At 53.8% G+C, this 14,143-nt stretch overlaps 2 protein-coding genes across 4 annotated transcripts in view; both read right to left on the minus strand.

The window, feature by feature from the left end:
* Positions 1–300: 300 nt before the first annotated feature.
* Positions 301–8,972, minus strand: TBC1D20 (TBC1 domain family member 20). 2 transcript variants are annotated; one of them, XM_042887412.1, is made up of 8 exons: positions 8,892–8,972; positions 7,368–7,553; positions 6,217–6,297; positions 4,678–4,864; positions 3,842–3,943; positions 3,084–3,225; positions 2,626–2,810; positions 301–2,477 (listed from the first exon to the last, which is right to left on the minus strand). In XM_042887412.1, the coding sequence occupies exons 1-8, from the start codon at positions 8,932–8,934 to the stop codon at positions 2,222–2,224; spliced, it is 1,182 nt and encodes a 393-aa protein (XP_042743346.1). In that variant the 5' UTR covers positions 8,935–8,972; the 3' UTR covers positions 301–2,221. The 2 variants fall into 2 exon arrangements, with proteins under 2 accessions (XP_042743346.1, XP_042743345.1); XM_042887411.1 differs by having other exon boundaries at positions 6,217–6,300.
* Positions 8,973–9,630: 658 nt separating this feature from the next.
* CSNK2A1 (casein kinase 2 alpha 1) overlaps positions 9,631–14,143 on the minus strand; it is a 22,155-nt gene continuing 17,642 nt past the window's right edge. For both annotated transcript variants that reach the window (XM_042887387.1, XM_042887388.1), the window contains 4 exons: positions 13,564–13,664; positions 12,778–12,926; positions 11,410–11,496; positions 9,631–10,960 (listed from right to left, as the gene is read on the minus strand). In XM_042887387.1, coding sequence (XP_042743321.1) covers positions 10,845–10,960; positions 11,410–11,496; positions 12,778–12,926; positions 13,564–13,664 — 453 coding nt within the window. In that variant the 3' untranslated portion in view covers positions 9,631–10,844. The remainder of the gene's footprint in view (positions 10,961–11,409; positions 11,497–12,777; positions 12,927–13,563; positions 13,665–14,143) is intronic.

A 14,143-nucleotide genomic window follows, 5' to 3' on the forward strand; every position in this document is an offset into this window, starting at 1 on the left:
GTGCCCAGCAGTGTGGGATCTCCTCCCGGCCGGGCAGCCAGCCCCAGGCACACAATGGGCTGCTGGGTCAGGCTATTTCCATCCCTGTGCTGCCAGCCGTGCTGCTGGCTGGGGAAGGCTGGGAGAGCCAAGGGCAAAAGCGCATGCCGGCATTCCAGAGCCGTGGGCAGAGGGAGGGCAGCAGCACAAAGGCACCCATCTGGCTCCTGCTCCTCTTCCCACGCTGTCCTGGCTGCTGTGGGATGGGACGCGGCCCCAGAGCTCATGGCAGCGCCGGCCCCTGGTGGCACAGGGGGAGGAAAACGTTTAGTAACTGTTTATTTTACAGCAATAGGGTTTGTACAAATCTGCATTTACACAGGTATGTATAAGTCTGTACAGAGTCACTGGAGCGCCCCAAGAGACCACCCCCTCGCTCACCCTTCCCCTGGGCAACGCAGGAACTAAAGTGCACGGTGGGCAGAGAGCAGGAGGCTGCAGGAGGGCGCTGTGCCCCCCACATCCCTCACCTGGGGGGGGGGGGGGCAGAGGGCACCCAGGCACTGCACTGCCCAGGTGTGGCAGGGGACCCCCAGCAGCACCTCCAGCTCGTGGCACAGCCACCACAAACTCTGGTACCACAAATTTCTAAAGTGCAAAGTCACAGCCTGTTTCCCTCACTGTTACTGCCTTGGCAGAGGCTGCTGCTGCCCCATACTGCCAGTCCCCCCATACGTGCAGGAAAGCACTCTGCCTTCAGCCACGGAAACAGCCACACAGGCTGCCACCAGCCCTCAGGAGAGGCAGAGAGAGCCCTGGTGTTGGCACCAGTAAGTGGCACAGCCAGGAGATGCCAACACAGATGAGGGACCAGGTCCTGCTTCCCTACCTGTGCCACAGAGCGAGGGCCCACGGAGCAATCCAAAACTTGCATGGATGCGGTGATGAATTTGCACACAGGTGGTCAGGGACAGGAGGGTGCTGAGCCTTGCAGGGCATGAGCTTCCTTCTATAACCAGAAATCTACAACTCTTTGGGCACAAGACAGCAGGGGCAGGCAGCTGGGTGGGAACCAGTCGGGGCAGGTAAGGGCACTTGTGGGAGGTTTAGCAGTTCAGGGGGGAGGTAGAGGCATAGAGTGTCTGTTGGCTTTGTGTCAGTGGATATGGAGCTCTTAGAGCAGAATTTGCTGCTGAGCTTTCTTAGCAGGCAGGGAGCAGCAAGGCTGGGCCAGGTGGGGCATGCAGCACTGGGGTGGCCTTTCTGGGAAACCCCTCATCTGTGTTATTCTGAGGGGTGTCACAGAATCTGATCAGCTCGTGGGGGTGAATTATGACAGATGTCTGCAGCAGACTTTTTTGTCCTGTGCAAACTGTTTCTAAGTGTAAAAAAAAAGCCATTCTCCACTTTGGAGTCTGCTCCCAGAGCTGTGAAAATGAGCAGCGTTAACGGCTCTGCTAATGCTTGTGGTGATGGGATCTGACACAGGCAGGATGAACAACGCCTTCATCACCTCACTGACCTGATAACACGACTGTGCTGCTGTTGCCAGCAGAGGACCCCGCCAGACCTGTCCCCTGCAAGCTGACCAGTCCACAAACAAGACAGTGGAATCACAAATTGTTATGCATTGGAGATGACCTCACGGCGGGGTGCTGACAGGGGCTTGGTACAGGTTTGGTTCTACTGAGAGGCTGCCTGTAAGGAAAGAGAAGGGGGTCAGAGCACTGGTGAATGCAAATGGAGAAGGCAGGCTGCCCTGGCAGCCAGAGTGATACAGAGCCAGAGGGCTCCTCTATTCCACAGGAGCACGTACAAGCCTCTCACCACTAAGCAGGCCAAACCCTGCCCTGACACTCCCCCCTAGGTGAGCACCTGCCCTCACTCCCACTCCCAGCACCTCCTCACTTCCCAACAGAGGAAGCAGGATTGCCTCAGCACAGCCCACGCACAGCTCACCACTCGTGGTCACTTGCACAAGGCTGGAAGTCAGACTCATCCGTACAGTGGCAGCGTCCACCTGCTTGCCCCTGCATGGGGAGGAGAAAACGAGGTGAGTGTCGGTGTGGGGAACAATCCTGCTGGACTGGTTCCCATCAGTCTCTGTCACAAAGGCCAAGAGCATCACGGGACGCAGCAAGAACAGAAAACTCTTGAGACAGGTTGTTTCCAGACACGTCCTTCCAAACATCATTCTGTGTCGACGTGGGATGTGACGACAAGGTAAGCACTTCCTTTGGCGTCAGGGGAAAATCTGTAGTTCAAACTTGGGTGCCCACTCCAGTGCACTCTTCACCACAGCCAGGGCAGCTGCTCCCAGTGCCACCGTCAGCCCCATCACTGCCAGCTTGACAAAACGGTTGGTCCTTGGCTTTGTCAAAATGGATTTTGTCCGCTCCTCCCCTCGGAGCCTCTCCCTGAAGCGCTGTCTCAACACAGTGTCTGGTCTCTGTTGCACTGATGCCAACTCAAAGTCCTTAAACGTGGAAGCCGCGGTCCTGCAAGAGAAGAAATGGGTCAAGAAGTGCCTTAGAGCCTCCTGTCTGGGCAGGGAGGTCTTCACCAGGCAACGAGAGCAGGCCAGGGCAAGGTGCAGAACCCAGGCACAGCTCCTACAGTGGGGGCACGAGGCCGCCCTGCACTCACCGCTCAGCCTGCTGCTGTGCCGCCTCCCTGGCGAGCTCAGATGGAGGAAACTGAACAAAAAGGTCCCCTGCTCTGCTGATCAGAGTCTCATAAGGAAGGTCCTGTGGGATCTGGGACAGGAGGTGGTGCACCGAGGCCATGTCGCACTCGCAGTCCAGAACTTCCTGCTCCCGGTAAAGCACAATCTGCAGAGGAGAGAGAGCACTGAACACAGCCAGGGAAACAGGGGCAGCTCCTTGTCCCTCTTTGACACTTCGGGGCCAGCAGAGAAAAACATTTCACTTCTGTCTGAAAGATCTGCCCTTCCTCAGGGGATACACTGCACTGAAACACAGCCCATATGGGAAGAGAAACGCAGAGGGCAGCAGAGCACCAGCACTGCCAGACCCTCTGCGCAGCCCCACAGCACCTTGCAGTGGCTCAGCACATCCCCTGCCACCATTCCAGCCAACACGTACCACAGCAGCAAAATAAATGGGCATCAGTGGATGGCAAGCCAGGAAGAAGTCGTATAATCGCACGACGTGCCTGAAGTCAGACAGAACGTGCCCAAACCACGTGATGAGCCAGCTGAGAGCAAAGATGGTTCCCACCTCCGCACTGCACAGAGAGAAAGCACAGTTAGGTCAGCTGCTGCTGGCAGCTTGGAGACACTGCTGAAGCACAGCCAGCTTTTCACATTCAACCCTGAAACTTAGCACTGCTCTAGAATTTGCAAGCTTGATACCCGAAGGCATGCTGGCTGTGAAACGCTGACAGACAGCTGCCCAGAAAAGGGCTCTGCACAGACCCTGCTGACTTACCTTCTCACTTCTGCTTTATTCTATTCATGCTACACTTCTGCATCCCTGCTGCACAGCCTGGCAATTATCCCCAGAGCTAGCAACAAACCACAGAGATGCAACAGCAACCCCAAAACTGCAAACTGCTAACTTGCAGCTTTGTATGACGTGGAATGCAAAGTAATGCAACTCCCAGCTTTTCCAACACAGGCCACTGGGGTGAAGACACCATCATTTAAAAGCTCCCAGGATAGGCAGTGTGTTTGGGTCTGCTTGTAAGCAGGGTGCCACGTGGCTCTGGGCTGTTGCCATGAGCTGTGGGCCAGCTGGTGACTCACAAGAAGCCACCGTGGTGCTGGGGACAGGCTGGTGCAAATGGCCCCAAGTACGACAATGTGAGAGAGGTAGGGCAGAGCCAGGGAACGTCTGCGTACCTCTGCATGAAGTCATGCACCTCAGGGTTCACCTGGTCTATGATGGGCATCAGGTAATTCAAAATGTGCTTGGTATTATCCATTGTTGGGTCCATAAAATCCCTGAGAAAAGATTTAGAAAAGAATTCTGTCAAGAAACAACATCAGTGAGTTTCTCCTCCAGTGAGGCACACAGGAAGTAAATAAATGCACTGCAATAAACAGCTTTGCTGGGAGGGTGGCTCTCAATCCCAGGGAATTCTGTTTGTAGAGCTCCCTGCCTACCAATGTGGGTGCACACAAAACCTGGACCCACACAATCACAGTGGTGTCAATGGACACTTCTTTCTTTGCTGTACACACGAGCCCTAAAGCCTTTTCAGCTTGTCGCATGGGAGAGGAGACAAAACCCCTCCAAAGCACTCACCAACTTGAAGGCTTGTTCTCATTTCAATGCACAAAGAGGAAAGGCACTTAACCTGGGGCTTAGGACACTGGCTGTACAGACCACAGTTTCAGTGCAGAACTTCCTAGGGCTCTACAAAGGCTGAGTGGGAAGCACTGTGCTGAGCCCTAGGAGCCAGAAAGGCCCTGACAGGACACACGGCCAACAGAACCATGAGTAATGCATGTTTGCTGCTTCTTCATCTTCAAGAGATGATACAAACTAACTGACAGCCCTGTTAGCCCTTCCCCAGAGCACAGCTGCCTGCAATCCCACGTGCCATCTCCAGCAGCACCTCCTGGGCACAGACAGACAGAGAGGCCAGCCCTAATGGGGCTCTGCTTCAGGACAGGCCACCCCTCTGCCTCCACAGTCACAGCAGCTCCTCTCCCCTGGCTGAGTCTCTGAGTACCTGAGATGATGCGTCGAGAGCTTCTCCACCAGAGCTGTGGCCAACCTGTCCCCAACCACCAGGAGGAAAGTGACCACGATGTCGTGGTAGCCCTGGTAGTAGTGCAGCTGCGGGTTGCGCTTCAGGACGTGGAGGATGATGTCAATGAGCTCCTCCTGCAGCCCCTCTCTCTGGTCATCCGGCATCCCTGCGGGGACAAGGCACTGGTGAGATGGGCTGCATCACCCGCTGCTCCCTGCCTGCATGTTTATCAACCAGCCTCATCACAAAGGATGTGGGACAACAGGGAGCGGGCTGAGAAAGCTGTGTAAGACCCAGGTTCCTAATGCTGCTCCTGCTGGCCCTGGAGAAGCCAACCAGCTGTGAGCCTGCTTAACCTTTGGAGCTGCAGGGTCCCTACCTGCCAGGAAGTTCACCGTGGATGACAGGGTTATGGGTGTTTGTACAGTGCTGCGAGGAGCAAATTGCACTGCACATCCAGCACTGCTGAGGACATTTTAATCATTTTTAATTTCCCAAGGGCTCTAGAAAAAAATTAAACAGGACAGAGGTTTCACAGAAACCGTGCCAGCTGCATCAGATTGCAAGGCCTCAATCGCCACAACTTCATATCGGTCCTCTGCTCACAACATGTGCTCAGGGACAGGATGTCACGGGAAAAACACTGTTCCTGCCACGCACAGCTGCAGCTGTTTTTTTGGCAGTCCCTGTCAACAGAGAAAATGCCCTACAGCCAAGCAGAACGTCCCAGAGGAGATCCTGCAATGACAAAGTTCTCCTTTTCCCCTCTTTCACTGATGCTTCTAAAAATAGGCAGGAGGAGGTCGCCATTCAAGGGCAAAAACAAACAAACGAAGCAGCAGCAGAGCCTTCAGGAATCAGGCCGTCTCCGCACCCGAAGGAGAAGCAGAGTGAATCAACTGTTTATGCACAATAAAGCAGCAGAAGGGGGGATGCAGATCCTGGCCAGGAACAACGGCTGCTCTGCAGAGTTAGATAGCTGCTGGATTACTTGCTTTATAAATAGCACGACAAGGCACCAGCCACCCTTCAGAACCAAACAACTGCAGGAACCTTCCGCTCCCAAAGGTTACTTCTCTTCAGTTTGGTGTGGGAACCACAGAGGGAAATCTGGCGTGGGGACTGCTGTGAAACAACCTGCTCTGATAGATCTGCCTTCCACACTCCTCGGGCACAGTTCCCTGTCTGAAATACACTGAAGCAAACGGTCAATTCCTCAAGCGTTCCATCAGCCCTAATCTCACCCTGGTGACAACAGCTGAGGGCTGTGCAGCATCGGACATCTCTGCACTGGTACTGTTCAGCAACAGAGGACTGAGCACAGAGGGTCTCAGCACGGACAGGACAGACAGAAAAGCATCAGGCCCCAGCTGCAGCCCAGGCAGGGGCTGGAGGAAGCCGCCAGCTGTGGAACAGCTCCAGTGTGCAAAGAAGCTGCTGTGAGCTGACATAGGGAGGCTTTCTAGAGGTCAGCCTCCCTGCAGCGCTGGTCAGGCGCTCGCTGTGAACCCCTCTCACCTGGTGGGAAGCGCCGCAGGGAGCGCCGTACGTCCAGTAACACCTGCTGGTAATCCTTATTGCCCTCCCGCAGCTCCTTTCCTGCTGAAAGAAAAGAGGAAGTAGGTAATTGTGGAGTAGTGCAAAGGTACCAGTAAGAGCACGGGGAGATGGAACTGGCCAGGAGGAGGAGGCCATGCAACACCCCCATCCCGTTCTTTGTACGTCACACAGCGGCCCTGGCCTCTCACTTTCACTGCTGCACAAACAGCAGTGCAAGGAAACAAGGCTATTATTTAAACATATGTTAAGATGCTTAAACTGACACCACTGCCAGAGTTCCTGGAAATATCTTAGCTCCACCATCTACACTGTGAAATTCACAGCGTCCTCAGCAACAGCAAGAGGCACAACACACTGTGGAGGCAGTGAAGAATGGCTGAAAGAAATAATTCAGAGGAGAAAAAGCAAACACCCATTGGTAGCTAAGAGAGCTCTAACAGAAGTGAAAAGAATTTGCTGGCACGCTACCTATGCTGTCACATGAAATGCAACGCTGTCTTCCAGCAGCTCTGATCACCTACCACAATCCAGCTCTCGACTGACACAGGGATACAAGCACTTCTGAATGACCACAAATTCAGGAGCAACAACAGAATCTGTCCCTGGGGGCGGTGACTGCGACACCTGAGGTTCAAAGCCATGCAGGTGTCACATCATGCAGGTCATTTCCCCTCCTTCCCTTCTGAGCAAACATCACGCAGGCTTCACACAAACTGCCTCACCTGCAGCTGGCAGACACCTCAGCATATCCCATCCCAGCACTCCTCAGCACAGCCACCTCACCAAAGAGCCACCAAAAACAGCCTGACACCTCTTGCCACCAACCGACGCATGCGTGCCAACCAACCACACAACGCCACAAGAACCACATCTAAAGATCTGTCACTAAAGATAATGACACCTCCAGGGAACAACAGAAATGTTGTTTTAGGAAGCTCTCTGCTTCCTGATCTGCCATTTACACAAGATACAGAGCGCACAGCCTGCGGTGTTCGTTACGCAGCACGAGTCCCTTTCTGTGTGAGCTCAATGGGAAGCACTCCAGCATGCAGAGAGAAAACTTAAAGCAGAAAGATTCTCATTAGAACCCTGCCTGGGCTGCCCTGTACCTGGCAGGGGGGGCAGGTCATCTGTGTTCACACTCAGCAGCTTTGGCCACACTTTGCAGCGGATCTCATCGGTCAGCAGCCCTCCTTCACTGATGGCCATTCGCCTCAGCGCTGCCACATCAATAGGGTCGCTGTTCAGGGCCTGGTAAATTTCTGCCACTTTTCTTTTCTTCTTGGAGTCAAAGTCTGCAAGGAAAGCACAAAGCAAGATAACAGGACACGTCAGCGCAGGCCCTGCTAGCACAGACCATGGCCAACCCACACTGTGACCAGCACAGGCTCAGCACTGGTTGTCCCACTGACGCAGAAGTGCCACAGAGCTGCTCGTCACCCTCATCAGATCACAGCTCCACACAGGACCGTGATGGCAGCACAGAGCTATTTTGCAACTGTTTCCACTCCAGGAAGGGCTGACTCAGCCCCAGCTCAGGTGTTGTGCACTCTGTAACACCTGGGCCTCATGTTCCTGCTGATTCCTGGCCAGGCAGCAGCTCCTGGCTACCATCAGCCCAGGGAGAGGTCTGAACTACTGACAGCAGCTGTCCCAAGGAAGGTCACATTTAGACCAGTTACAAGTATCACAGTGTACTGACTTACCTCCCAACAAACACAAACTTTCTAGCTGTTAGCCTTGTGCAGGTGAGCTGCTATTAAAGGAACTGCTTTGTAGAGTACAGGGATTCTGGGGCAGGGAGGGGAGAGAAGAACGCACACAGAGGGTGGGTTTCACGTGGGTTAAATACACAGATGGCACACGGGAGCATTTAGTGTGGGGCTGAGGAAGGGCACTGCTTCACCCTGCCCATGGTGCAGGTCAGCACAGCCTCAGGTGGGCAGCAGGGAGGCAGTTCAGGGCCATTCCATGCAACACGCAGCTCCCATCTCGCTGCTCACAGAGGCTCTGTAGGGCCACGCAGGGTGAAGCTGCCAACGCCATCCTTCCTCAGACGGCTTTTCCAAGGGACGCAGCTCCCACTGCTCATGGAACCCAACCGGGATCCACCGGATGAGGAACTGCAGAGGACGTGGGCCGGGAGGAGCTGGGAGGGGCCGACTCTCCCTGACGCCCACCTCCTGCTGCCCTGTGGGGTTTCGGTGCTCGTGGGACACAGGAGCCACGCAGTGAAGCGCCGAGAATCTTTTTTTGGCACACTTTTTGGATGAAAACCCACCACAGCAGCCTGCGGCAGAGCTTCAGCTCCCTCCGAACACCAACGTTAAAGCATCCAGCAAGCGCCCGGTGACCGCAGCTTTCCTTCTCTTTCCCTCCCACCCATCGCACGGGCAGCACCGACGAGTCCCCAACAGCCGCATCCCGCGGTGCCCCATCCCGGAGCCAAACGACCCCTCGCTGTCCCCCCGCCATAACGCCCGTCCGTAACGCCCCGCCCCGCCGCATGGGGGCGCACTGCCAACGACCCCACCCGGCGCCCGCGAGGCGGCGCTCGAGCACCCCCAGCCCACTCCCCTGAGCGAGGAGGCGCTGCCCCCCCCCCTCCCACTACAGGCCCGGCCGGGCCGTACCGTGGCCGCCGACACCGTTGCGCGGCGGGCTCCGCCGGGCCATGTTTGTTCCCGGGCGCTGCGGCGCATGCCGAGCCGACGGCCGGGCCGGGTTGGGGCTGGGCGCTCCCGCACCGCCCGGTCCGGTCCCGTCCCTTCCGCACCCCCACCCGCTCCCCCGCCCCTCCGCCCGCGGCGCGCGAGTGTTACGTCACGGCGCTGCGGTGCGCAGGCGCGGCCGCGTGGCGGTGGCGCGTGGGCGGGGCGAACGCGCGCATGCGCAGACGAAGGCGGGAAGCACGCGTGCCGTTCTGGGCCCGGCCCCAATCCTGCGGGCCGCCGCGTTACGGCACAGCGGTGTGAAAACGTGGCTCAGCGCCCCGCGGGGCAGATCGCACGGCGGCAACGGGCTGCGCTCACCCGGCTTCAAACGCAGCTCCGTAGCCTCCTGCCTCCCAACCAACCTCACTCGGAGTCAGGAAAGGTCCGGGCTCGGGGCCCCGCGCTGCTCACACCGCTGTGCGACCTGCCGCGCGTTGTTCGCTTGTAGTCGGCGCTTAAAGACGCGGCGCAGCCGACGGGACAAGGCCGCGTCGCTGCCAGGCCCCGCTCCTCCCGCCCGAAGGAAAGGCGAAGCGTTGAGAAGTGCCCGGAGAAACGAGCGATGGCCAGAAGCAGCAGCCGCTGCAGCTCAGGGTGGGAGATGTCCGTGTGTGTGACGCCACCCCTGAGCCCCCTACACAGGGAACTTAAATCTAACCTCGATAAATAAAACCAAATGTTTATTTACACCAAAGAATTCCAACACTGGATCTTTCACATATGAAGGACAAAGTATATATACACAGCAAGGGGTAGCAGGGCTGTAACAGGGGTGCTTTTTTTTCTTTTCCTTTGTTGTCAATGATAATATTTGTCCACAATTACTGATCTACCATTTCAGTTTAAGTTAAGTCTGCTCGCTCCTTCCTCTCAGTGCATATTTACAAGACTGTGAGGTAACTGGTATTCTCACCACATGGCACGTGAGGGAGGGGATGGTGGGTGAAGATGTGGTATCTGACTTGGCGCAGTCTGATTTTTCCAGCTTTAAGTTGCCACCAGCTTGAAACCTATATCAACAATTTAAAAACAATATACCCAATAACAAACTAATTCCAGAGATCCAAGCCAAGCAATGGCAGGAAGCCTCCCCTTCCATGAGAAAGGTGCTGAGCAGAGGACGGCTCGAAAGCAGCACCTTTACCAGGAGGCGGAGAGGACTTCAGTTGGATCGGTCACTTTATGTTTGAAGACTAAAATTACATGCAAGGGGGTGAGTTGGCATTCTGGTCGGCTCCTAAGGAGACATGATTTGATCAAAATAGGGTTTTAGACATTATCTGCACTTCTTTTAAGCTTATACCGCCTCTCCATACTGGAATTGTCTCCTCAGTGTACTGAATCATATGCAGGCTATGGGGTTAAAGTGAGTGAGTGGTACTTAGAGAATCCCCCTCCCCTGCCTCATGAAGACTTGGTTTGGTAGTCTCTGGAGAACAGCACGATCTCCCAAGGTGTGTGCTCGTGGAGGAGTAATGGTGGGAACATGAAGAGAAGAGATTTCCAGCAGGATGCAATAGTTTGGAAATGCTGTTGATTCATCTTTGCTCTTAAATGAAGAGTACTTTTTTTTGGGGGGGGGAGGAAGGGGGAAGGGAAACTGTCCAAGAAATTTTCCATCTGTAGGTATTTTCAGGGAATCCCCTGAGTTACGAAAAGTTCAAGTAAAAAAAGAAAAATCAGCCTATAATAATTTTGTATATAATGACTGAACTACTATAAATCCACAAGCAACAGTTCAGACACGGTGCCTCCAAAGCGTTCATCCCCTCCCTTCCCCTGCCAGGCACGAGCTGCGTCCTGAGGAGAGGCGGAGGGGGAAACCTCTTCCCCACCTGACTCAGCTCAGGCAGCAGGAGACAGAACCCATCACTACTGCTGAGCGCCTGCAGCAGCTGGAACGGGCATCCCCAGGGTGGTGGTGGCAGAAATGACAGGTGAGCCTGCTAGAGGTCCAAGGGGTGAAGGTGTTGGCACTGAAGAAATCCCTGGAACAGAGACAGGTAAGCAAGAATTAGAGTGAAACGGGTGCACGGATATCCAGGTCTGCTGTGCTGCTTTTGAAAGGACAAGTCATCCTCGCGGGTCACTTCCTTACATTTTCAGAGCTACCAAAATAAGCTGAGAGCAAAGATCTTTAACAGAAAAAGCTCAGCTTATGCACATTTGAAGTGTCACCAAAGGGCAGATGTGGTAGCATCACTGTCCTTCCAGCCGCTGCCAGAAATTCCACCTGCAAAGCACTTTACAAAACACAAGGCCAGGAAAGCAGGTCAGGCCACAGCGAGGCTCTTTTCCCTCTCTCCCACCCATGTCTTCTTAGCCCTGCCTTCATCCTCAGTTGCAGGAGACACCCCAACACCCCAGCTGCAGAACTCACCCTCCCAGACATTCACAGAAACGCTTTGCAACACCAACAAGAGGCAGCAGAACTGACCTGACATCATACTCGCACTGCTGACAGGAGTGCTGCCACCCGGCATGTTGGACGAGCCCATCCGAGCCTGGTCTTTCACAATGGGATCTAGGAAGAGCACACTGTCCTTAGGCACCGTGCTGCCAGACAGCACTGAGGCACGCTGCCTGCCTGACCCCAGTGCACAGCCAGTGCTGGCGAGCTGCCTGTGGCACAGATGGTATCAGCCAGCACTTACTGGAGCACAGAAGTTTGCACTGACTCTGCTGGAAGGCACCCAACAGGGTACAAAGGTAACACAACTAAAAAAGTCCAGACGTTAAGGACAGCTTGCCCAAATTCTGTGGTGTGGAGATCAGCAGGACTGCTCGGCACTAAGAGCTGAAGCCATGGCAGTTATCTCCTTTCTGCGTCAGATGTTTCATAAAACTAAACCCAGCAAATGAATGCAGTGAGCAGAAACATCACAGGTGGTAACAAGTCATGTCTCCAACCATATCCCACAGCTGTGAACTCTAATGAGGTCCACGTGTTGCCTTCCATAAGATGCAGGTAAAAAGCACTGCCATCAGGACATCCCCTTCCTGCCTTCCAAGCCTACTGCAGCAGGTGAAGTAATTTCAAGTTTGCCTTTCCTCACAATGCCTTCAGTACAACCTTTATCTGCACCTAGACACAAAGTAATTTTGCTGTTTCCCCATTCTCTCTCTCTCACAGCTTTCAGCTCTGCTAACGCTCATATTTGCAAAACGTTTCAGCTGAACATTTGCCACAAGCATAGGACTGTTGGTTGTTATTTACAGAAGTCAGCTCAGCACCAACAAAAATAAAGAACCTGAGCAGATACTCCTATTTGTGTTGTCATACAGCTGTTCTCACAAAGCTTAATATGTAGGTTTCTGGGAAAACTGCAAGCATTCAAACATTAATTTTTCACGTTTACTAGTGAAAGTTTCATTTTCTGCCTGGAAAACAAGACTTCAACACACCACTGACTAAGGCACATTTAGCAACAGGATGACTTCAAAGGGCCTGTTTCTCAACAAAGCAGAGTCACCTGGTTTCATCAGACACAGGAATCCGTATATTCAGCCACCTGCTGAAATGAGCACAGGTTCAGCAGCAAAGATTCTTTAATGCAGTGCTGCTGATTCACTGCCCTGACAGAGGCACACAGCGCTGCCTCCTCAGCTGCTGCAGATGGCCATGGCCTACTTATCCACCTCAGATGAGCAGCCTCAGCTCCAGCACAGCTACTTGCAAAGCAGCAGCCTCTGCTGTTGCAGTTCTTAGCTCTGTCTGTACAACTACTCAGATGGAGATTTCCCAGAGGAAGGAATGCAGAGGTGTGAGCGTGAACAGCAGACAGCTGTAAGACCTGCTACTTACAGAAGTAGGGGTGTTCCATGGCTTCTCTTGCTGTGAGTCGTGACTGATGGTCATATCGCAACAGCTTGTCTAAGAAATCCAGAGCTTCAGGACTCACCAGATGTTGGTTCTCGCTGTGAACAAAGCGCTCCCATCGTTTACGGGAGTGTCTGCAGAAAACAAGGCAGCCAGGTGAGGTGAGGCAGGGCACACAGGTGCCAGATTCCTGTTGTTTTTAAAGATAGGGCTGCAGCAGATGCCCAGCTCAAAGACAGGTCACTGCTTGCTGCAGCAGCGAGGGGCTGAGCCAAAGCAGAGCACACAGAGCACACAGAGCAGTACACCCAGCCTCCACGTGGCGGCACAGCTGCCACACTTCGGACAGCACGAGGTCAGAGTGAAGGGATGGGCCTGAAGCCTCGGTTCTGCTCTTCTGTTACACTCTGAACACTGCTTCCTGGTCACACATGAAATAACTACGAGGAAAATAACATGCCAGTGCCATCAGCAGAAATTCATTTCTTATTTGACAGTCTTGAGAACCACGGCTGCTCTTTTTTCTGCAATACCAGAAGGAGCGTTGGCCCTTCATGCTTTATGCTCTGGCAGTTCAATTATTAACTTAAATGACACTTAAAACTCGTTCCTCAAATGCATTTGCAGATACAGGTGCATGGGAAGCACTGGTAAAGCTGGCTCAAAAGCACAAAGCAGCAGTTCTCCCTAAAGCAAAAGTCTTTGTTTACTTCAAGCTCCAACTCCACCACGAGCTCACCATCTTCTGAACTACTTCCCAGCTTGGCTCACCTGCCCAAGATGTCATTGAAACGTGGATCCAGTTCAATGTTGTATTTGTCAATGTAGTCATACAGATCTTCTGTTCCCAGCACCTTGGCTATCCTCACCAGCTAGGAACAAACAGAAAAATAAGTCACTACTGTGAGGGAATAAGAACAACATCAGAGCCAAGCACAAAATACTGCAGCATATTCCCTTGGGAGCTGGAACGCAGTCTGAGACAGCAGGCATGGGCTCATCTCACAGCTCCAACTGCCCCACTGTAACTGTGGGCACCAGAAGTGTGTCCCCACTCAGTAAGGGCTGTGTAGCTCAAAGCAGCCTGGTGGCAGCTGCGTGCCCTCGCATAATGCTTAGCAGATGGATAGGACAGGGGCTTTCCACAAACTGTCACCTCAGGAGTAGTGGTTCAATGTCCCAGCACACATCCCCCTTAATAAAAGCAAGGTTGTAACTTTTACCAGATACATACCAAGGAGCTAAAAAATGCAAAGCACTACACTATTTCTATCTGCTGTTTTAGATAACTTTGCATGGTTTAAAAGGGAAGGGAAGGGAAGGGAAGGGAAGGGAAGGGAAGGGAAGGGAA

Source organism: Lagopus leucura, unplaced genomic scaffold (genome assembly GCF_019238085.1).
Source record: "Lagopus leucura isolate 7727_CA_CO unplaced genomic scaffold, USGS_WTPT01 Super-Scaffold_100083, whole genome shotgun sequence".
NCBI classification, from domain to species: Eukaryota; Metazoa; Chordata; class Aves; order Galliformes; family Phasianidae; genus Lagopus; species Lagopus leucura.